The following is a 25,629-nucleotide window of genomic DNA, read 5'->3' on the forward strand; positions in this document are numbered from 1 at the left end:
AGGCACAGGCATGGTAAGGATCACAAGGTCAGGTCCCTGTCAGTGATGAAGCGCAGATGTGCATGACAGAGACAGGGAACGGCTGGGACACGGTGCAAAACAGTTTGAGAAGCATCAGGTTTGACTGGAATGCTTAGCTTAAAAACCTGCCTCCCAGTTGAAGGTATTACGATGCCTAAGTCAGAGTCAGATACAGTCAGACATATCCAAAGACATTAAAGTCTACCCTGCTGATAATAGGGTTCTGGTGGTTTAGAAATTTTATCCTAACTTTTGTTTTCATTGAAATTAATCAAAATAATAAAAATACTCTGAAAATTGACTTTTTTTTTTTTTTTTAATTAGAAATGCTTATTGTAGCAGGCTAGGCTTAATAATGGAACCCAATTATCTTCATACATCACATTAAATGTAAAACATTGATGTTCCTATAATTTAGGTCATGAAATAAAAGTGTCACCAGTGTTGTTTCTTTGGGTTTTAACAACCATTTTCTACAACATGAAATAGTTTGATTACCAAGACCTACTGGTGTTCAGTGATGGCAGCTCACAAAATGTTTCACACTCATAACAAATGGCACACAAAGCCTACCTTTCATTATACATTTTAATAATGGGAGGTTGTTTGATTCTGAGTTTTATACAACCAATTATACATTAACATGTACACATACTCAATTTCAGTCACAGTGTATATATATTTTTGGATCTGCAGCAATATAAAATGAGTTCTACCTGTATATACATGTGCAAGTCTGAAGAAGTCCTGAGTAATTTTAAAGTACTATTAGTCAAATCCTGTAAATTTTAACTGATGAAAATAAAACTCAGGTTTTACGGTGTTAGGCTATTGTGAAGAAGCTATTTTTCACAAAAAGAAATATAGCACTTTGCATTAGCTTTATGCATAGCTATGAGCTCTGTATAGTGCACAGTATCCACTTAGAGTCTGGGTAATTAGAAAATCTGAAAAGATGCTGACCGCATTCTTCAGTAACTATTGCTTCCTCTGCTTCTTAATTAATGGCGAGTAATTCGTTCTGCTTCAAAACAAACAAGTGTGGAAGACTTTTACAGGGTTGGTTTAAATTATATTCTTTCTGCTGCATATATTTTTGTAAACATTCAAGTTACTCAGGCCCTGTAACTCTTCTGAGGAAAACTATACAATTAGTCAAATAGTTAAAATGGGGGTCTGAGAGGGGATAAATGAAACAACAGTGGAGCATGACCATTACCTTAAACACCACAGTATACTACAAGGAAACAAAAAAGGAAGTGTTCTTTAAGGAACAGCTTGGACAGAAACCGAAAGGCTGCTTACAAACCCTCTGTCAGCATGACACACCGCCACAGTAAACACGAGATGCTCTCGCACCACCAGAACAAATTGTCTGAGCAAATGGGAAGGAAGCACTCCCGCTAAGGAGCAGATCCAAACTCAGCACGAGAATCAGAATCTTTGTACAGTATTAACAGAGCAACTTACACAAAAATGTCAGTATACCCCATGTCAGGAAAATGCAGGCACTAATATGAGAGCTGGTAAAGGACACAGGCTAGCGTCAGGGTGTAGCTGTCTTTAACCGGAGTAATTTTGATGCAGCTTTCCAGGTATGGAGGAAGATACCTTTTTTCTTCCCCCCATTTCTCTCACACTGCAAAAGTGAAGGCACTACTCCGACTGTGCTCCTCCGGCAGAAGGATCCTGGCCCAAAAATCAGCTGGTCCCATGGCTGCTATAGTCAAAAACACCTTTCCTGAAGAAGGGTGAGAATTCGCATATGGTGTGTTTTGACAGAGTTAGCCCAACTTTATCAACATGCAGCGGAGATGATGGAGATTTCAGCATTGCAGAGAAAAAGCTCCTGAGGTATTTCTGTGGAACAAAATGCAAAATACCATAAGGTTTACTTGATCAAATTGATTATGACCACTTTAAAGAATTAAATGAATAGCAGTATAAAAGAAAGTAACAAGATGTCCACAGACTGTGAAAAGTCCTTTTAATAACCATCAGCATTTAAATCCATCCATAAAACGGGTCCACTGAAATGTCTGTATTAAGCTCAGGAAAAGCAGAAAAGAAATATTTTCCACTTTCTTCATCTGGCCAGCTTAGTAACTGTTTTATTCTGTGCTTGTGTGACGCTCACTGGTTTATTCTGTAGACATGTAATGCTTTCTGCTAATCATGACCTGCTAATACTGCCGTCTAGCATTACCAAACACTATAGCAGGTGTGAACCTCCAATCTATTCTGTGGGAATTTCACTACATATGGACACAAAAGGACTTCAGAAATCTTTCCCTCATCAAGCCTCAACAATCCTTGCATCAAAAAGAATTTGTTTTGATCAAGGCCATCTGCACAAAGACTGCACGACTTCATTATTATCTCAGAATCTTTTCACTGAGCTGCCCTCTAAACTATTATTATTTTTAAGAAGTTTTACACTTAAGAAGCCTTCCCCTTCCCAAAAGTTAGTATTCACCAATTGCTGTGCAACTTGCATCCATTTGTATCTAGAGAAATTGTGACAAATATACACTAAGTTAGTTTTCACAAACCTGATGAGGTTATTTCACATATAGGTTGAATTATTACAAACATTTAGGATGATTTAACAAGTCATATTTATAACTTCTGAATGAAACACAGTAGGTAAATCACTGATCAGACCAGTGCTAATGAACTACCCAATGTCACCCAGTTAGCTGTAAGGGAAATCTCATCTGGAGCACAGGGATAAACTCCTTTGCTCTGCTACAGACTGACCACAGAAAAAGATAACTCGAGAAACTATTCACAGATCTTGGATGCAGTGGGAAACACAGCTTCAGGACAGAACAGCACAATCTCCTCTGAAGACCACAAGGTTTAGTTATTTGAATGCAGCAGCTTTTGGGTCATGGAAGTGGTTCTATGTTTGGGAAGCAGTCCTAATTATTCACTCTCTTCTCAATGAGAATTCCTGCACAGTATGACAACCTGTCACCTATTTAAGTGCCTTGGAAACCAGCTGTATTAATATCACAGAAAGCAGGATAACAAAAAACAACAACAAAAAAGCAGCTGACACATAAGATATTCTCTTGGCAGGATTGGTGAATATTCTTTTTTATTCAGATCTCCCACAGGTTGTATTAATGTTCATTAAAAAAAAAAATCATTACAAAAATGCCTTCAAGATGAATTCCAGCAGACTAAGAGGTAATTTAAAGTCAGCAACAGATGTCATATCAACATTTGTCATAATTAGTTCACAAAGTAGGGTCCTTTAAAAAAAGTCCCAATCCAGTAATGCCTAAAGGATGAATATGGTAGAAAATCAAATGTAAAACATCCATGTCCTGTTCAAGTTTTAGCACTGTACTGAAAACTCACTGCAGTAATTCCAGTTTACAGCTACTGAAGGCTCAAAGATAGGAAAATTTCTCACCAGAGACATTACGAGACCTATTGCATTCACCTTAGTATGTATGGCCAGATAATTGACTGTCATGCCTTTCCTGTAGAGCCATTATTCATTGTTTTGGCATGATAGCTTAATGGCAGAGCAAAAAGTCCCCCTGCTATAAGCGTATACTTATCTGACAGGAAAACACTAGGAACAGCAGGTATACTTATTTTCCCAGATCTGCACATAGGAATTGCTCAGTGAGTATCACAGATTCTTTGAACATGAAGAAGATCCTTGGGAAAATGGCAAAAAGCAGACCCTACCAGATTATGATGGAATTCATTTTCTATGAAGGTTTCCAGCCATCTGGCTTGGCATTATGTGCTCTTCAACAACCACCTCTGAGCAAATTAGCCCTCTTTTAAATCCCATATCTCCATTTGTCCTTGTTTGCAATGCTGATGTGTTAGCACAGCATAGAGCTGATGTGCCCTTGACACAAAGAAGATGTTGCTTCAATGAAATAAAGGCTGCTCTGCTCAGAACTGCTGGCCAGGAGCTAAGTCCCATAGTGAGGGGAACAGTGATTGATGGCAGAAGTGTTTGCTCACATGACAAGCATATGCCTCAATTAAAGAGCTGTGGCTATGCAGTTAGGGGGAAGGTTGCTCTCTCCTGTTGGCTACAATGTGGATGATGAAGTGGAAGGAAGTGGTAGAAGAGTGGTCCTTACCAGTGGGTGGAAAGACACTTCCCAAACAGAGAGAGGGTAAGGGTCACAAAAAGCTGGGAGAGGGGCAGGAGCACAAAAACAACAAGTGCCAAGAGATGACAGATAGAAAATTTTCTCAGTGATCTAGAAGGGACTTGATACAGACTTTGTTTCAATCCAGGAGGCCACTGCAAGCTGCTGAAGTGGGAGCAAGGCTAGATGAAAGGATCTCCTCTGTCAGGACTCAGTGGGCAGGGGGAGAGTAGTTTTCAAAGCTTTTATATTAATCCATTTCCAACAGCAGATACAAATTTTCTCTATTTACAGAATAGTGTTATTTGTGCTGAGTTAAAACTAGGCGAGAAGCACTCTGGTATCTTTTGATGTGTTCCTTTTAAAAAATTTCTTAGCAGAGACTGGCAAGCTCAGGGTGCCTTCACAGAAACGTGACCAATTTTTATACAAATTAGTGCTATGACTTCCTACCAGCACTTCACCATTAGCATCTAAATCGTCCCTCATATGCAAAGCACTATGTTATAGCAATCCTACTTTTGCTAAGTTTGCATGATTACCTTGGAATGAAAAAACTGTATAACTGCTACAAATATTCCAAAAGACTTAATTTTATTCTTATTTTTGTTTCTTAAGTCTTTTAAAACACTAGCCATTTGCTCTGGATCATTTAGTCTGGCAATCGGTGTTCTTCCAAATGCACTTAGGAGTTTCATTTCACTAATAGTGTTCAAGCTGCTACATTGCTGGTTTGCTGGAAAATATCCTAATTACAGATTTGTAAACGTCTCAGTATGAGGACACAGGACCCTGGCACTATAACAGGGATGTTAAATGTGTAACTTACACATGATGTTCATTGCTCAGTCTAAACACACATTCAGGAACACCAGTTCAGAGAACGGAAATACGTTTCGCATGTACAAAGAAAACCAGGTTAATAAAAAAAATCCAAAATAGAAAAAAGCAGTGGTCTTGCCCTCTTGGCACATATCATGATCTTCACAGACTCTAACTTAAAAATTTATGACAGCCATAACTGAAAGCTTTAACTTTGCATTCCAAGTGTTTGCAAATGAAAGAAGACTGGATAAAGTGTTGTGAGGCCCACAGGTTTTTCTTTACTTACTAGTTCAGGTAGCTTTCCCTCCCTTTTAATTACATGAAGAGAAAAATGGCAACCATTTTAAAGCTATTAAAAATGATTTTAATAGGGTTCACCTTTTTAGCAGTAGGCCAGCATTCATCTCATGCTTAATCCATCAGCACAGCAAAATCATTCTAATGATTCTTGCACTACTTCATGATGTGGGGACCTCATAATTTTATACATTTTAGTATAAAACCATAACTTAAAGTTATTACAATCAAAAAGCTTTCGGGAATGTAGAAGTGTTCTTATCCTTTCAGTTATGGCATATTAAAGAGAAATGCAGTTCAATGACATTGTTCTCATAATCCGTTACAAACGGCCACAGCCTCAGAGACCAATAGCGGAGCTTAGCGAGAATTGGATTTTTTCATTAAACTCCGGTGTGTTTAAAAACTCATCAACTCTGGTACTTCCAGAAAGTGAAGAAACTTTAAGCGTTCTCTTTCCTACTGCTGTTTCTACCAATTTCCTAAAAAATGCAGCATTTTAAATTCTTTAAATATAACACTTTACAATTAGTGGTATAAATATTGACTGTTAACACTTGACAGAGCTGAAAACACCAAAAACTTTAGTAAGATAAACCTGACACAGCTTTGGGGATTTTTGAAATAGCCTCTTTTCCTTGAAACAATAGCCCCCCTTTAAGCACCTACACATCAATGTGACAGTCAAAAGCTTTATCACAAGGTCACAAAAGGTCATCGGTGGCAGCAGCAGGACTAACTTGCTCATGTAACGTCTAGCATTGGTTCCTCTCTCCCTTCAGTACAGACACTCATTTCTCTCAGCACCCATCACATAATTATTCAGTTGACTAGTGTTAAGTGCTGCAAGCTTTAAATCAAATCTTGATTTGAATTATTCAAAGCATGCACAGGTATCAACAGCTGTTTTCTATAGGACAGGAATCTGATTACAGAAGAGACAGATTGAAGCTACTCCCCAACTCTGAAAAACGACATTACACTGCAATGATATATTTGCAAAGTAAGACCTTCCTGAGGAAGACTCCAGCCCAAGACAAGCAGACAGGAACATGCTTGGGTCCAATGTGTGATCACAAAAATAAGGATCTGCTTAGAAGACAACACATGGAAAGGGAGCCTGCTGTAATGCAGAAATGGGAGTGCATCTCCTGCCTTTGTCTCCTAGAAGGAAACTGTTGGGCATATGCAAAGGAAAAGGAACACTGGGGGACACTTTCCCAAATTATCCAACTTGCTCTATTTTGGACCTTTCCAAAGATGTCTTGAAGAGAAAAAAATTACTTCTAGGGTACTTTTTCAAATATGAAACATTGCATAAATGTCAGCTATCATCACTAACTACAGTCTCTACTCACGAAAAAAAAGTTCAGCTTAAATGGCACCAACAGGCGATGGTGTCCCACGGAGACTTCAGGGTGGCAAAGGGCCCTGTAGGGTGATACTAAATACAGAGTCTGATGAAAAGAGATCGTACATCTTCCCAAGAAAAATAAGATTCAAACTTCTCATTGGACAAGAAAAACCACTGGCCAAAGGTAGTTTCTTTATGAACTGAGTGCCAAGGGATCAGGTTCTTTTATGCCAAATAACCCAACATTACACAGCAAGGGGTATTCAAGCTGTCCAAACCAAGGTGTTTTGTCCAGGCAGTGGTCCCAACAGGCTCCTCTTGAGGTCTGCACAGATAGTTCAGACCTCCATGTCATGATTCGGTTCACCACAGTTATGCTTCTGTCCTGTGCCTGCCACTAAACCCATCTCCCCTTCCCCTGGGGATCACCTGAGGCTAAACTGGCTAATTAGGAGCGAGTAATTGACAGCATAATGCTCTAATAGCTCTCTAAAAGTAGTGTCAGATCAATTTCTGGATTTATTAAATTTGAGCAAGCAGGGACAGAATTGGCAGATAGCAAGAATATAAAATACGAGGTGGCATTGCTTAGGAGTACAGCAGCTCAAAGGATGGGGGACCAAACACAGACTGTGATTAATATCTTCACCTTCAGCCATTCAAGACTAGGATCACCCCTCCACTCATCAGATAGAACTGGGTCAGAAAAATTTTGGTCTTCTGTGGGTTTTTCTTTTTTTTTTAATAAAGAAAACATGAGGCTTAAATTCTTTTCCCCAACACTTTGACATATATTGCAAGATATCATAAAGCAGTTCTGAATAAAATATGGGAGCAGGACAGCATGTGATATTCAATATCTCAAGTGATATTTCAAGGCCCTTCAGGAAGTACCTAATGTCACCTCTGGATCTGTACACATTTATCTCTTGCACACACCCTTAGGTCATTACGTGCAGCTGTGATTTCATAGCAATGAGAAAAAGACTTACTGCCTGGGAGACTACCTGCTGCCTGAAGGATCTTATTTCTGTGAAAAATTTGGAGAGAAAGCTTCTAAAATTATGACATGATCACTTGAGCTGGTAACTTTTGTAGAAACACCAGGATAGCTAGGTTCACCTTACAAAAACCTACAGTATTAGACAGAGTTGTGCAAAGCTTCCTTGAGGAGTCCGAGGTAACAAATGCCTCCAGAATGTCTGTCCCATAGGCACCAGAGACCTTGCTCTAGTTGCACACAACTTGTGTGAGCACAAAGAGATTTTTCAGGAGAATAAAGACATATTTGCATGTTTGAAAATGACAAGTCACCACCGCATTAGTGATGATATTAAGGGTGGGGAGGTATTTGCTTCAGATTGACAGACATTGATTAGGCTCAAGGCTGGATTAACTGGCTTTACATCACACAAGCCAAGAATAAAGGATTGACTCGTTTTAATCAAACCCTTCCTGTTCACTTTGATTAGGCCTAATCAAAAGTGAGGCTGTTTACAGATAAAGCCTAGTAGTCACTGAATAAATAAATAAATAAATCAAGAACTTTCCAATCAGTATCACCTTACCCTGTATTTGCATGTCTTATACATATAAATACAACTCCACCCCATACACCGATGATTTCCATCCAAGACGAAGTCTATATATAGCCATACACAATGCACATCGCCAGCTCTCCCAAAGTAAACCTACATTAAACTTCCAGCTGTCTCACCGACAGACTTTGGCTGCATGACTGTCCTCTTACAAATAGAGGAAAGCAAGCCTGGCATCTCCAAAACCAGTGTTACTGGGGATGCAGCAGAGAGGCACAGCTTTAGGGGTAGCAGAGCATCACTGCAGGGTCCAGCTGCATGTGCCGTAGGCTGGCGGCGTTTCCTAAGAAACCAGGATTTATGGATTTCCCTTAACAGAAATAATACAAGTATGGCAAATTATGCTAGGTTGGGGTTCCTTTAATTTACTAGCAAATATCTTGCAAATTTGACTGTGATATACATATCTAAACTTTTAACTTCTTAGACTGAACTTGTTTGCTAAGCAGCTAGACAGGAGACAAGATTGAAAACTCCTACCAGAAATGTAATATAGCTTTTTTGTTAGTGAACAGATTTACCTATATAGCTTCCCAAATGTTAACATGGCTGTAAATGCTGGATCTATAAAAACAGAATTTTACTTTGATAGCAAAGAATTTAGCCTCTGCTTTTCTTGGAGCTACAAAACTGAACTATGGAGACTTTTGTTCTTGTCACTGCAGTGGCACTCACACTGCAGCATTCTGCGTTGGTGGTGGACTTAAGCACGGAGAGAAGCAGCAATACCATACACACCACTCCTTTGGGCATGTTTAGAAGTACCTAAACCACTCTGGAACTAAGCAGGTAAGAATCAAGCTCTTTAAGCAGCTGATTTCCATTAAAAAAAACAGGGTTTACACATTTAGTCCCCTGGGAAACTCTCCCTATGTGTTTTATGCACAGCATAATGCAGATTCCTTGAATCAGGGTTAGTTTCCTCCACAGCTATACAGTTGAAAGCAGATTTTACCACTACATCTCCAGAAGTGTTTGAGTGCCACTAAAATTTAATTTTACCCAAGGTGGTACTGGAATTTACTTGAATTCATATACCTTTTTGAATTTTCGTAATGTACAAGCATTCTGAGAGATGCCAGTTATGATTCAAGGTGAAATTGCTCTCCTAGGTTTTCAAAATCCAAACTATTCATTATAGCTATTTAGAGCATTTTTCTGTGCAAGTCTAATGGCATGAGCACATTATGTTGAATTACTATTATGCTGCATCAATTGAATTAACTTCTGAAGTCAGTTTACAACCCAAATTACAATCTTATTCTGCCTGAAATTAATTTAAAATCCACAGGACTTAATATTTCTTACAATGCCTGAATGTATTCAGGCTTTATATTCATTGGTTTTAAGTAGCTCCAATGAAAACTGAATTGTAGGCTGACAGGAAAAAAAAAAAAGGCAGCAAGGGCTATGATTTACAGGTGCTCTATCAGTGAGAGTCTTCTTTTGGAAGTGAAGGGCCATATTAAAAAAAGATCAAAACAGACCTGACTAGTGAAGGAAACCAATCTTTCTCCAGAGCACAAGTCAAAACAAGTCCTATCAAAATCTATTCAGAAAGAACAACAGCAGGATTGAATTTACCACGCATCCCTGGGCCAGCATCAACAGCGTGTCATCTGCTGGAGTGGCCTTGGCAAACAGCTACCGAAGCACTTGACATGTATCACCCTCTACTTCCTTTGGTGAAATCAGATGCTGGAGGATGACTGATACATTTGCTTTGAAAATGGATAGCACCAACTTCAACCCAGTGCCCTTGGTCGAGTGCTCCCCTTATTCATCTGCTCACATCTGAATCTGGAGAGCCATTATTGGAGACTGATAAAGGTACACAACTTCAAAACTTGATTTGTAGGAAGATGTTGGGAAATTTATTCTGCACTGACAGCAAAGCACATTAGGATGTAGAGCTAAACTGAAGTTCAAACTATATGCCGTCACATATTCTGGACTTCCTAAATCATGATAAACATACATCCTTATTTTCTGATTCTCTAAAATCTCAAAAAAGGAAAGGAAAAAAAAAAAAAAAAGGCCTCCAAATTGCACATCCTAGTTAATTGGTTGTAATGGAGATAAACATTTTACCACAAAAGATCCAGTTTTTGAAGTAGGAATCTGAAGTTACATACCTAAAGAAAGAAACACCAAAGTTACTGTAAAAGGGTATGTGTATTATGCAAAGTTACCTCTAGAAAACTCTGAAAAACAGGTTTCAGACCTGATCTTGAATAAGGCACCGAATTTGCGTAAATGAGACCAAGGGGCTGCTTACGCTCACTGTTCTTTTTTCATCCAGTAGCCTGTTGGACCAGAGCTTAAAATTAACTCATCCAGAAAATAACCCCAGGCTTTCATTCCTTCTAAATGATCATCTTTATCGTCTATTGCTATTATAAAAATAATGTCTTGCATTTGCTGTGGGCCTGGCTAGGAGTCTACGGCATTTAATCAAAATAACATTTTTATTGGTATGGGATCAACTGCTGACGTACTCAAAGTCCTAATTTCTACTTATTTGTACCTAGTGACTGTAATCAATAAGTAAAATTAATTTTATTTATTAACTTTTTGAAGCCAACAGGGTCTCACATGAGAAGCAGCACCACCCAAAAAAAGATGAAATGCTTCACTGCTCAGAGCTGCTACAACTCCTTTTTGAGGGCTGTCGCTTCAAAGAAAAGGTAGGTGCCTTGGGCAGCCTCAATGATGCACTGAAGGCTGGGACTCTGACATGTGAAATTGCTCTCAGATGGCTAACTGCAAAGTCTTACTGTCTGCAGGCAAGGCAAGACACCAGTGTTGTTGCTGAAAGGCAGTTAGTTTTTTTCTTTATTTTTTTTTAAATGGTTACTACAGGTTATGAAAGGCACTTGGTGCAGACTAACTATACCTAATCTAGAAAATGATCTATGACATGGATTTCATATAATTCATATTCATAATATGGCCTAACCACATCTCTTTGTGGATGCATATATGCTCTTTCCCTCTGTGCTCCTGTTGCATCCCTGTTCCTCTAGTAGGAAATCAAAACCATCACTCCAAAATGCTGCATTCTGTAGTTCAGTCTATGGGTATGAAAAAATCTCTAGGATTATCAAACACTGACATTTGCAGCAGCTCACTTTTGTGCTAGCAGTCGTATCTGGTGTGCATTCACATCTGTAACAAAAGGAAAAGCTTCCTTTTATCTTTCAATGATTATCAAATGTATTCTGAATGGTTCCTTAAGTCCATCTCACTGAGATGCTTCTAAGAACAGTATTTACAACTGCACTGTCAGAGGCAAACATTCAATCTGCAAGAGCCAGGCTGGCGAGCAGCTGGCTTTAAAGCTCTTCTCAAAAAGATTTGGTATTAGGGATGTTGTTGTAAGCTGATACTGGAGTCTAATAATTTCCTTTTAATAATCACTTTGAACCGACCCAAAATCAGTAGCTTTGAAAGGTCTTTGTGACTGGTGTCAGAGTCAGGAAAAAAACCAAAACAGAAATGGTAAGTCTGACCCCACCTGACAGGGTTTTTGCAATAGAAAATCAATTCACCTGTAACTAGCATGAAGCAGGTTGTCTCAGTTAAACATATTAAGGGATGGGGCTGTGAAATAAACACCAGTGGGATGTACTCATGAAGTTTAGATTAACTATTCAGATGAAGAATCATCTAAAATCTCATTAAAATGTTTCTGCCCTCATAACTTCAAGGAAAACCTCAAGAAATGAGATCTCAAACATTGTGTTTGCCAAAATTTGCTGACCAATATTTTGAGATTTTTAATTTTTCTCAGATATTTCTTTTGCTAGTTGCCAGCGAGGTGTTATTTATGAAACTAATAATATATTAAAATAACAAGAATGAAGTTCAAGGAAAAGGTGCTACTGTCGTTATTTCAGGTTTTCCTTATGAACCAGATTCTTGGAGCCATGCAAAAGCTGCAGTATCTCACTTTGAAAGGGGAAAGCCAGAGTGGCTAGCTTTAGGGCCCTGTACTAAAAAAACCCCTAGAAATTATCACCTCCAAAGGACCTCAGCTGAAAATACAAACTAAACACAAAACAAAGCATTTGGCTTCCAAGTTAAAGAATCTTATTTTGGAAGTTTCATTTCAACTGTAGGGAACAGCAGTATTTCAGTCAGTTCGGTGTCTGTGAAGCTTTCCCCAGGCATTCTACAGATTTGAGGGCAAAACTGAATTATGCAGTTGTCTTGGTTCAGCTAGGATAGGGTTAAGTTTTGCCATCAGAGACGGGGAAGGGATCTCCAGGCGGGTTATTCATACCATGCTGATGTCAGGTCCAGTCGAGGGAGCATGGGAATTTTTTCCTTTGTGGCTTTGGTGAAGGGGAGCATCACGAGCGAGCTGTCCATAACCACTGCAGTATTTCTCTGTATATCTTTTGTCTTGTTTACTGTTATTGCTGTTTATTGTTGTTATCATTGCTACTGTTGTTGTTCAGATTGCTTATTACACTGTTGTATTAAATTTCTTCTTATTTTAACCCAGGGTTTGTGCCCTACTTGTGTCCGAGGGTGGGGGAGGGACAATGGCAACATGGTCTCTGGTGTTGGCAGGGCTTAAAACCATCACAGCAGTTCATACAAGATTTATTTCTGCTTCTTGCATTAACACCTATCATTGAAAACCTCATCAGCAGACATGAGGAAGTGAGGAGGTTAAGGACAATTGTATTATTAATTTTAAATAAATTGAGCTTGTCTTTTTAAGAGGTTCAAAGTACCAAGAAAAAAAGAAGAGCAGAGACAATGCCAGGAAGATGTATGTGCTCCTACAAAACTTGATGTAGGCTTGCCTTACCATACTGTTACAGGTTAAGTTTCTTTCATTCCCCAAGCTCTGCAAGTAGCATCAAAAGGAAACACATGACTCCTACCAACTGTAGAGCTGTCTGCCAGTTTATCCCCAATCAGGGATTTTGCTTGTTCCCCTTTGCTGTCCACAAACCAACCTGACGAAATGCATCAGTGGGAATAGGGAATGGGAAAAAGGAAGCAGAGACAAGGAGACAGGCTGAGGCCTGGGGGATTCTTTGTCTTCCTTTAAGCAACAACCTACTGGGATTTTGTTAGCATAACAATTGGTTTTTTCCCTAAGCACACTGGTGACAGCAAGAGCAGAAAAGCAAGCCTAGTGTCTCCATGACTGCAGGGCTTCTGGCCAAGGAGTCAAGAAACAGGACTCAATCTGCTATGTCAGCTTAGACAGTTAGTCCTGCCCGGTTCTTCTGGCTGCACAATGGGAAAATGAGGCTAATAATCTTCATTACTACAATAAAGCACAAGTTTAAGAGAGGAAGAAAAATAATCATGGGAATGATAGGATACAGAAATGCAGTACTGAAAGAAGTTGGGATTTCAGGAAAACTTTTTACTGTCACCCAGAGATCTAGCAAGTCACCAAGAAATAAAAAATATCTTGCAGTTACACCAGGAACAAATACATTCACCGAATCACGCATCTCTGGTGACATGTGTTTCCTTTACAAAGTTTTTGCATAAAAAATAAAAAAAGGAATATACATCATCCGATTTTGTTGTAAAAAAGGATCCTATACTCTTATATGCTGATTTCTAATTGCATGAAAGGATAGATACACACTAACTTCTATTCATTAACTTTAATCAAAAGAACTCTTGGCTGTTTCATTTAAGGCGGATTTAATCAAGCAAAGTTGGCTCTGAAATTACAGTCTTTAGACTGCGGAACAATTAATTTAGAGTTTTGCCCTGCAACAGGTCCCTGATGAAATACCAAATTAAGAGATTGCAATGGGGCATTTTGGATAGGTAATTTTAAATACAATTTAGGTGATTCTCTTAAGATGCACAGGCAAAACCTTTGTGCAGACCTGCATGTTGTTTTTCCAAACCTCTATGGAAATGTAAGATATTGCTCAAAAGACTATATTACCAAGAAACACCAAAGCAAAAGTATTCACATTGCAACTACAAATTACACTAGAGATCAAAGACTTTTCCTCAGGTTCATCTCACATGAAAATAGTACACACAACATGCTTTCCTACCAACAAGGTAGTGTGAAGCTTTTGGTTATTAAGCATTTGTACCAACTAGGATAAAGAACTTAATGTTTTACAAGAACTTTGCATTTAGTGTGATTTTTAAATGACAGTCCTCATCATTTATGGGCTCTCTGGAGTCTTTTACTCCAAGTAATTTCATCTCCCCTATGATGAAATACACCCAGTTCTAATCTCAAGCTGAAACAAGGTCACACTACATGACAATCTTAAAATAAAGCAAACCCTACAGCCAGCCCCCCCTGATTCTAGTTGACTTGAAAGGTACCACAAACCCCTCTGCTGTTCTCAGCACTTCTACTGTGGCAAGAATCCAAGGTGATGTGTAGGAAAAACCAAACTCTTCCTAAACTGTCCCACACAGGATGTTTTGGACAAATCTTTTTATAATTACACACAAGGAAAATTTCCCTGACTAAAGCCAAAGTGAGTCAAATAACAGTTTCACTATCTGCACTAGAACCAGCTCTCTGATTGTTGTACATTTAGTTAACTGGATGAATAGTTTTGTTCCTACAATGACTCCCAATCTATCTGCTTCATTTTCCCAGATCAGACTGAGCGCTGCAATTTCATTTTGATGTAAAGAAGAGAGCCTGAAAGGCCATTTCAGTAACCAACTGCTAATTCCATCAAATATTCTAGTCAGACTGACTGGAATGACAGCTTAAATTGTTTTATCCCTCACACAGGTGTACATTGGCGTTTGAATGTTAATTTGTTATGTGCATAGTTAAAAAAGCAAAAAAATATAAATTCAAAAGAAATAAAATGCTGTTGCTCAGAGGTGACCTATGGAAAGCACTGGACTAGGCAAAGCTGCACTATCCCACTTAAATCCAGAAAGTTCAGGAAAAACAACATTGAAGTCACAGCCTATTCAAGATGTATAAATATCTAATGCAAAAACTGGAAGAGCAGAGAAATGTCTTTGTCATCCACCACTGGGATGACAGCTCTTACTAATGATCTTATAATACAGAATATTTTTGTTCATAACACTTACCAGACTGATATTTGTCAGGCTGTCATCTATTTTTAGTCAATAAAGTAAGTTCAGACGTTGGATAAGAACATAACATTTTTGTTGGCCTGGAAGCTGTATTTTGCTTTTTCTAAAAATGCTGTATTAGCTCATTAGCTCTTGACTAACCATGTGGAACAATCAAATAAGCTTTTATGCCATACTACAGCTATAACAACACATCACCTGTGAGGCTTGAAAGAGACTGCAAAGGGTTTTCAGCAAATCAAGGTATAGGATCAGGTGTGAAAGTCAACTGAATACAAGCCATGTTTCTGCTTGTTACCAAGGTCTAATGCTCTCACCTTTTACCTGATTGAACTCCCACATAAAAATGTGCTATGCTCAAAAGGCCAAGAAACCACGTCCCTTACAGAGGCAATCCACTACTTGCTGGTTAGCCCACTGCAGCGTGCTCAAGGCTCATACCAGACTGAAAGCCACAAGGCAGTAACAGCCAGTATTTTAAATAGAACCGGTGCCTGTGCCATCTTCCACTATCACACTTTCTCTGCCTGCCAAATACTTTCCCAGTATAACTCAAGATGTGCTTGGAGCCTTCAAAGCATTACGTGACTTTGGAAACCATCACTAAAGTGGTTTCTCTTTTCACCACAGAGGCTGCAGCTATGTTAGCTGAAACTCTCCAGCCATTGGCAAAGCCAGAGTGAACTACTGCAAAATATATAGTGAAAATACCATGATTAGAAATCTAGACATAAGGGGGTTTTTATCAGCTTGTTGCATTAAATTCCTCATTGCAAGGATGGTAATGTTTGCTTGGCTCCTTGTCCTCTTTATCTAACCTTCCCTTAGTCACTGGGGATCTTCAGTTTCTCCAACACCGAGTGATTTGTCAGGATTATTAAGTGGCACGGTCAAGTGTGCTATCTAACATACAGTAAAACATATTCATGTTAACAGTGGACATATTACTATTATTACCTTTGCAAATATATAGGTAGTAAGTTTTAATTACTTAATTTAGTTAAAATAGATACAATTTAATTTTAAGGTAAAAACTGACTATATAGAGAGCTTATAAGAACTATATGACCATGGTCAAAGCATGAACAACAGTTTTAACATTTAGAAATATTAGAATAAAATCTGTTAGTAAATCGATGAAAGGTCACAAAGATTAAGGGATTAAATTTCTTACTGGTAGAAAAATATGCAAATTGAGTACTAGACTGGAATGTGGCCATGTCTTTATGCCCTCTATAGAGGACATGAAATAAAAAAAAAAAAAAAAAAAAAAAAAGAGAGATTATAATTTGTGCTGCATGTAAGACAGCCTGACATCAAAAGTCAGTGGGAGGATGTTTTGTTGGTAGATCAAAGAAAAGGTAAAGTATGTAGAAAAAAATTCAATACATGTAATAAAAGTTTCCAGTTGGAAGCAATCTACTTTTATATTAATTTCTCTAAAGCTGTACTTAATGCTACTTCAGCTCTAAAAAGAATATAATTTTTAATGACTTGCATGATCAAGTAATCCCCATCTGGCTACAACACAGTTGCGGGGTGTATAGTTTAGTCTTTGTTCACACCTCTTCTTTCCCAAAACCCCGCCTCTTGCCCCTGGCCTGCAATAACACATGCATTAACATAGAAATATAAAGACCTAATGTGTGATAGGAGTCAAAATTATGCCATCCATGTGGGACCACAGAGCAAGCAAAAAACCCCAAACCTTCATAAACTCAGTAACCTTTTCCACAAAAAAATTAATTTGTAAAATTAATTGAAAGAAAAATACACTCAGAAAGCTGGGTTACAAAATAAAGCTCAAAAATGCTTAAATATCACTATCGTTCTGTCATGAGATATTTGGATATAGTAACTATGATAAAATAGTAAATCTTCAGCTAACAAATTGCATTTAAAGTAGCAATATTTTTTTTAATCTTGTCTTGCACAGAGACCATCTGTCTACAGTGAACACTTACCTCACTCACAACCTTTCCCCCTTAAATAAATGTGCCTCCTATGAATATCTCTAAAGAGATGTTATTTTTCCTAGGATTAATCCTAGGATTAATTTTTTTTAAAGGCATATTTTGTTACTTTGCAACCTACTGCTGCCATCTCCTGTGTTAAATGAGGCAGCAAGTAACTTTGTACTTACAAACAGGCTATTTAACTTTGACCAAATGGGAATGTTTTCTGTTGGTCAAGCAGAGAGTACTCCACCTAAATACACTGCAGAAACCTGTTAAAGAGTTGGCATTACCTCTAAGTGACTCCGTCGTTCTGCAATCACTCGTTCATCCTTGTTCCCAAAGAGCTTCTTCGGAGGGAATTCTAAAGTGGCAAGCTGGAAGACATTAAAGGATGAATCGGCATCAAAAGTGACAAGCTCAAATGAGAAAATTCTATTTAAACTGCGAAGAAACTCGGAAGAAGAAAATACCAAATATTTATGAGCTACACTATATGCTATTAGCAAATATTACATTGCACATTTCTACTGACATTATTATGATTTGGTCTGTCATACTGCTAAGATAATAACACATTTTGTTATAAATTAGCAACAGAAAGCAAATTTAGGAATTAGACTGCCACTGTTTGCCCACAAAGATTAGAAACTTGCAAACTCAGTTAGTGCTATCACATCAGATAAGAAGAAAGAAAGAAAGAAAGAAAGAAAGAAAGAAAGAAAGAAAGAAAGAAAGAAAGAAAGACAGACCGACCATTCGGTCTCTTAAAAACCATGGTCTCCAGCTGTACTGTCATGTAGTTTGTTTGCCCTTTCTTATATTGTATTGTAAACAGAAGATCATTGGATCTAAGAACTATCACTGAAGTTATGCTGTGGAAGTGGCATTGCTGGATTCCAGCTGCCACCTGAACCGGACCTGAGGGACCTTTTGTTGTGCCTTGAACTACAACTTCCTCTTTCACAGTACGTATGGATGTATGCTGTGATGGCAGCTAAGATGATGGGAAGTGGGACTTCTTAAGCTGTAACTCAACTGTAGGTCAATCACATTCAGATGTGTGTCCACATTGGAAGCTGATAGCTTTAATTTCTGAAGAGAACCCACAAGTAAGCAAAATCCTATTTATCACACTGAAAATGAAAACAAGGCAGCAGCACAACTCTTAAACAAATCTTCAGATCTGTCCTTTTAGGAGTTCTCCCACAGAGGTGTTCAAAGATATCTTCTCATTTCTCTTCCAGTAAGAACTGTGGCAAGCTACACTGGTAAGGGAGAGAGCAAGGGAACTGTCCTCCTTTCTTATACAGCACCTAATATAATGCTTGAACCAATTCCAGCAGCTGTATCTGGAAAACACACAAAATACTCAAAAGTTGCTAACAAGTACCAACAAACTTGGTCTGTTAAGCCACTGCTGCTGGGAGTGATGCACAAGACAGCAAGTCCTCTCCACATAATTTGTGTCTGCACTTGAAGGCACATCAAAAAGAATTTCTTCCTAGATTTCACTGTATGAGACAGAAATATGCAACCTCACTCACACTGGTATTGCTGGAGTTGTTTTGCAGGCACAAATACCTCCTACGTTAATTCCCCTGGCCATTTGATGATATTGAAATAATAAACAAGATGCATCATTTTCTAGTATATCAGCACATACAGGACTGTCGAGAATTTATAGCTGGTTACGAGGAGCAGAAATATACTGAATTAAATGAGGAGCTTCATTATTAACACTGAATGTAAGCATCTTTAAAATACAGAGGAATTCTGCAATACAAATAATTTATTCCCATTCTCTGGTTCAACTCCAACTTGGATAATTTAAAAGAAATGCCTAGACATCTTTAAATGAGCAATATAAAGTGATGTGGGGCACCAGAGGAGATGGAAGAGAATGCTGCTCTGCATCAGTCTTGCCAGCATGTCCCAATTATATCCCTCAAATTTCTCCAACCAACACTTCTCGGTGTGCCTGCTTCTTCATATTGGCAGGACAAGCAGTACACAACCAAACAGTATCCTATAATTACATCCCTGGGACTTATTTTCACTGCATTACTCACTCCTTAACCTATTCAGGATTGTAAGTGCTAATATTTTCAAGGACTTCAAAATCCCACCCCTGCAGAAATTATATTTTATTGAATAGTGCTGCATCATGTCACTGCCAGAAACAAGCAAGGTAAAACAACTACCACCATAATCCTCTCCTGGCCCTATGGAGATTGTTTTTATACTTACTGGCTACTAAATACATTCATTATAGAATTTTAAAATAGTGTCTGTTAAAAAACAATTTGCACAAAGAAAAAACATACTGCTACAACATCCTCAGACATACTCTGTAGAGTCAAAACAAGTTATTACAGATAAAGTCAGGAATTATTTATTTATCTAAATAAAGTTTGATTTTAACAAGGATTTGGGGACTGATTCTACAAAACTTTGGGACAGGCAAGATTAGGGAATCTGTTAGCTCTCTGGATGCATCTTAGAAGAAAAATAGTTGCATTTTCTAAAGCCAGTTAAGTTTTGCCAAACTCATTCAGACTGAAGTAGATACTGACATAGTTTTAACCTTTCTTAACTCCCAAATCAGTACAATGCACAAAGCTTTGAAACCAAGCCAGTGAAAGTCCATTATTACAGTCATGAATTTCATACACAAGAGAAAGGCTTTAGCCAGTAAACTTGGCTTTGAAATGTTCAAAGTCACAACATGAACCAAAATGAAAATCATAATTTTATTGCTGGTCAAGACCTGGATATGAATACTTTGGACTTAGAGAACTACGTATAATAATAAAAACCTCCACCCAGATCAAAACTCCAACGTGTTGAACTACGCTTGGCACACATATATACATTACTTATGTTTGTAATACACATATCTATGTACAGAATATACCTATACATACACATATGTAACTTGGAAGGATTCTGCATCCTGCAGAGGTTACATTACAAAGGACTGATCATCTACTGCAGTCACAATCTCTATGGGGATTGATGCAGAAGGTGCACAGCCTCAGGCCTGCTGGAACATTTCTGTGTCCCACGCTTTCCCAAGGGTCCTCTGGCTCCTCTTTTAGCCAAATGATTGCCAGATATCCATCTCAAATAAAAAATGGAGACGTTTCTTTCACATGACAGATGACCACCCAACTATATGACAGAAAAACCTCCAGCTATAGATTTCATCATCACTTCAGCAACTCTTGGAAACCCTGTATTACTCCAATGTGCTCTACTTCACTACATGCAAAGAGCCTAATCCCCATCAAAATGAATAAAATAAAAAAAAAAAAATAGACGACATTCAAAACTCTCCAGGCTTGAGTTTCCGGCTGTCCAAACACTTAATGGAGACATGACAGCACCAGTTTCCACCCAGTTTGCACCTTTAAAATTATCTTTGCAACATGAGAACTAGAACCATTCGTGCAGCAATATGAATTATGTAGTCCTGCTTAATTTCACTGTAACAAGAAGCTGGTCCGTTGTAGTATATTTATACAAAAATACAGTATTAGTATATTTAGCAGAGGTAGTGTGCTTATACATATACACCACTGATCTCTGTCACTCCGACTTATGAAGTTACTCCTTTAGCATGGGAAAAAAAATGTTGGTGCAAGAATTCCAGAAATATGCAGAGCCAAGATAAAATGTTTTCATCTCATTGTGATTTTGGTTTATAAAAAAAGAACACCAGCCCAGCAATATAAATATAGTGAAGTAGTGATAGATGTTACAATAATTATCTATAAAGATCCTCTGTCCTGATCTATCTCATTTGACATACAGACTCTGAATGTAATTGTGAGCGACTCAGAAACACAACGATTCAAGAGAATTTTGAGGTTGATATAAAATACCTTACTCAATTTAAGCCAAATTGCAGTGGCAAGTATTTCAGTAAGTTAAAATTTTGTTACTAGTAGCGCTACAATGCCTTTAAAAAACTGCACCATCACTTCAGATGATATTACCACCGCTACAGGTTAATGCACACAGCACAGTATGTGGCTGAGCCACATTTGTTCTGTCACTTAAATATGTAAGAGATCTGCAGGTATAGATTTTGCATTGAGATGTTTGCCTTGGCTCAAACACCGTAAGAGAATTTCACACTATCCAGATTCAGGACTATAAAATATTCTTTTAGAATTAAATGCCTGTGTACCCTCTGCCTCAAATTAATTCTTCAAGGGTCACACCTTAACTATGAGATTAATGTGTTGTGGCAATACAAGGCGTAACAGTGGGACTCTCAGATAGCAAGGTAAATTATTGTATTTTCTTGAAATTTCTGAAGCACACCCCTCCTCTCCCTGTCCCCCCTGCTGCAGCAGCAGTGAAAGTGTCTGGCAGTCAGTCTTTTTCGGCAGGGATGTTTTGTCATTTTTTAGGGCTGCTGATGAGGTGATATGTTTTCTGTCAGGGGAAATTAAGAGGCATATTCCCCAGTCTGACAGGAAGAGTGAGCTCAAATTATTTCCTGAGAAGCTTCTGCATGTAGCGTGCAAGATTCATAATTTTTACTTTGGCTGCAGAAGCATTTCCCTACTATACATAATTACAGCATCACTGCAACACAAATTCCATTATATGCAGACAAGTGTGCACACGCATGCACATGCATTCCATGGGCAACGCTGGGACTATCTTAGACCCAAAATGCAAAGCCAGTTAATATTTTAAAATAGTACACAGACACCTCAAGACTGAGTATCAGCACTCCTAATGTCTTTTAGATATTAAACTTTACAGTTAATGATGTTTATCCTATCTGGCAATTGTTGCTAGGCAGTAGCAGTCTTAGGGAGAGGCAAACAGTCACTTGCAATTTACTCCCTAATTTCTTTATAATAAATAAAGACTGTGTTTTATTTCTGGGTCTTGTATTGTTTGGGGGCATGTTATTTGTCTGTGACTCAGAAACCTTATCTGTAAGGAACAATACTTACCTACCATGATATAGTATTTGTATAGATTAGTATGATCAAGTTTAGACAGTCCTCAAGGGGAAGGAGCTTCATACCAAGCAAGTAGTATTCTAGTAAATTTTGAACAGCTTAATGGATTCCTATACTTCTCTCACATTTCAGTCAAGAGATTGGTTTTAACAAGGCTATTGGCAGGTGTTTAATGCTGGTAAGAGTAGATGTCAGAACAGTAAGTGTGGCTTTTTTTAGTCACCTGCTTTGTCTTATATACCACTGTTTGACCTTAAGATTCACCTACTTCTGGGAACAGTATATACCTAACAACATATATATGGAAGCGTACTCTTTTAAAGTGAAACCATGTGTCTTCATAGCCTTCAACTACTGAGCCCCAGGAAGAGATGCAAATTTGGATAATGGCCTTTTGGAAGCCAAGAGAGTGCGAATGAAGGCTCCAATACTACCAAAGGCTCTGCCTGGGATGAGGTGCAGTCTCATTTCAGAACCTTTAGAAACCAAAACCATCAGCATTTGAAGGGTGTCCTTTAATTTCTAGTATATTCAGTTGGAGACTCTTCACTGACATTAAATGAAGTTTGCTAGGGAACTGCTGGATTTAATTCCGTTCAGGGGTTTTATGGTACAGTGGAACATAATATGTTAAGAAAAAGTCTTGTACAGTACTTTGCAGATGATATTTCAATATATAGTGGACCAAAGTAAAATACACATAATACAGTCATGTAGGCTTGTCACTTCTGAAGTGTGAAATTGTTCAACGTGTTATGCTCCCTAAACATTAAAAAAAGTGCCATCACTTGACATCAAGCAAAAATCTACAGGATTGAAACATCTCATTATTGCTAGTGAGTAAAAACTATGTTTTAGTGCCTACAATATGGTAAAAGATTTTTTTTAAAGAAGAAAAACAGGACAGACATTGATGGAGGCTGAGTCATCTTTAATCTTTCATCCCAAATTCTCTTTGTACTTCAATGTTTTGATATATTTAAATGGAGGGAAAAAGGGGGAAAAAGAAAATTAAGGAAATGCTAACTATTAAATTAAAAAGTCAGTCGTCTTTAACTCTCATGTTACTTTTACAACTCTGAATTTTCTCATTTTTCAAAGGGCATGTCTGACTTTTGATCCTTTGTACCAGAAATCTCTGTCACAGATGAGAAAATCAAAGAGAAGAATGTGGCACGGTTTTGCAGCCAGTGTGGCTGCACCTGACTTGATTTTGCAGTGAGTAATGAAAGAAAGAAAAAAAAAATTGTCCTACTTTTAGTTTTTGAAGCAACTTAAGCCTCAGCTTCTCAAGATGTACTAAGACTCCCAGATGCTAACAATTGGACAAAAGGTGTATTCTTAACTAGGAACTTGCACTCAATATTTAGGGATTTGACAACAAGGTTTAAAAAAAGCTTAACTTCTATATTTTTACTAGTATTTTGTCTGAAATAAACCACCTATTCTACACAATTTCATAAGAGAGCCTTAGACAAAGGGAAAAAAGTTAACACAACGAACAGATTAAAGGCTACTTTATAAATTCAGGAAAAAAAATAAAATTAAAGATCAAAGATAAATCATTTGAACATCAACTGAAGAAGAAACCAACAGAATAACTTAAAAACCACTTAAGTTACATTTTTAGGTGATACAGCTCAAACTATTTAAAGTTCAAATGATTTTTTCACAAATATGAACAAGTAAAACTCTAAACTTATTCTCCTTTTAAAAAAAGGGTAATGTAGTCCTCCATCACGTAAACCCTACAGTGCTTCCCTCATATGTATGCTATAGGTAAGCAACTTCCTCAGAGGACAGGAAGATTAAAGACAGTATTTTCCATTATCAACTAACTGAGGAGAGGGAATACCCAGGGGATTATTTTCTGGATATTCAGTTTGTCATCTACTTTTCCTCTTTCATTTCTAATATTTTCTTTACTACTTTTCTCTATCTTCCAACATGTTCTCCTCCACTTTCCAGCTTGCTAGCTTGTCTCTTATTTTATTGATATGCTTTTGTCCCCCGTCCATGACCTACCTAATTCTTTTTCTTACTCCACTGTCCCTTTGCTTATTAAACTTCCTGTTCCCAGACCATTCTCCCTACTATCTGCCAGAAGGGGAGAGGGATTTGATATTCTCAGAGGCAGGATATCCAAGGAACTAATGATCAGCCAAAGCTCTGAGGTGGACCCATGTCAACCTTGTAATGTAGTGAACTCCTTGGAGAAGACTGAACAGCTTTTAAACAGCAACAAAAGCCACAATTTATTATAAAAAACAAACAGGGGTAATTGACCCCCTAAACCAAAGAAAACTCAAGTGACCAGGAGACCTGGAAAAAGGTTGTACGCAACCTTCCTCCTACACACAGGGTCCCTGCAGAGCAGTCCCTGCCAAAGGTCCCTGATAACAGCCTAACACAGTCAGACTTTCTCTGGATTTGAGGGGAGCAGACTCTGCTCCAGCCCCTGTGCTCCCCAGGTCTCTGCAGTGCTTCTGAGACCTGAGGAGCTGCTCTAGGCTCACCTCTGCTGTCTCTCAGCTCCTCCATGAGTGCTGCAGGCTTCCAGCTTTCTGCTGTTGTCTCTACTTGCTGCTACAGGCTGCAGCACCTGGATCTCACTCAAACATTCACAAAGGAACTAGTATCTCCCTCCCTCCTTCCTTGAGGGAGTCTACTCTGAAAAATCCCACATAAATCGGTCAGCAAATACCTCCCTTCTGACAAATACAAGAGAAACCATATTGCAGAGTGATGTACTGGAGTTTTGTGGGTTGCTTTTATTTTTCTGGTACCTCCCGAATACAATTTATGCCACAACTTGGTTTCCCATCCTTTTACATCACAGCCTTTTCTCAGAGAGGAAGCTGTTTTGCCCCATGTACATGAGAATACTTTTTTATTCCCGCTTTCCATCCTTTTTGCTCTGTGCCAGAGGTTTACTTGCCCACAGAATGGGTTTAACCTTTGCACTTCTATCTGGCAGGAGCAACTCCTGGTTTGCACGTTGCTTTTTGCCTGTCCCCCAGTGCAGGCAGCCCAGTGAGCCAGGTCTTCTGTATTTCCCTCCAGAACACACCCCATTGAGACCAGAGTGTATTGGAGACCCCACTAGGGTTGACCTGCCAGGTAAGCAATTCTGCTGCTTCCCCACTGTACTCAGACTGGCTACAATTCCTTGACTTTTTCCTACTTACCTCTGTGAAGCATCACCCATATATAAATAAGTACCTCCTCTACATCATTCCCCTGCAATACTGGCACTAAGACATGCCAAGAAGCACAAGCAATTACATCTCCTCACATAAATATATACAATTCTTTTGCAAGTCCTCTTAAAGTCTGGATGCTGCAACTAACCCCCACAGATCATCTTCTCTGGATTCACCAACA

General features: G+C 38.4%; 1 protein-coding gene across 3 annotated transcripts in view; it reads right to left on the reverse strand.

The window, feature by feature from the left end:
- Positions 1-371: 371 nt before the first annotated feature.
- KIF16B (kinesin family member 16B) overlaps positions 372-25,629 on the reverse strand; it is a 141,601-nt gene continuing 116,343 nt past the window's right edge. For all 3 annotated transcript variants that reach the window (XM_074918368.1, XM_074918280.1, XM_074918193.1), the window contains 2 exons: positions 17,551-17,634; positions 372-1,881 (listed from right to left, as the gene is read on the reverse strand). In XM_074918368.1, the coding sequence (XP_074774469.1) occupies positions 1,723-1,881; positions 17,551-17,634 (243 nt within the window). In that variant the 3' untranslated portion in view covers positions 372-1,722. The remainder of the gene's footprint in view (positions 1,882-17,550; positions 17,635-25,629) is intronic.

Source organism: Athene noctua, chromosome 1, assembly GCF_965140245.1.
Source record: "Athene noctua chromosome 1, bAthNoc1.hap1.1, whole genome shotgun sequence".
Classification (NCBI taxonomy): Eukaryota; Metazoa; Chordata; class Aves; order Strigiformes; family Strigidae; genus Athene; species Athene noctua.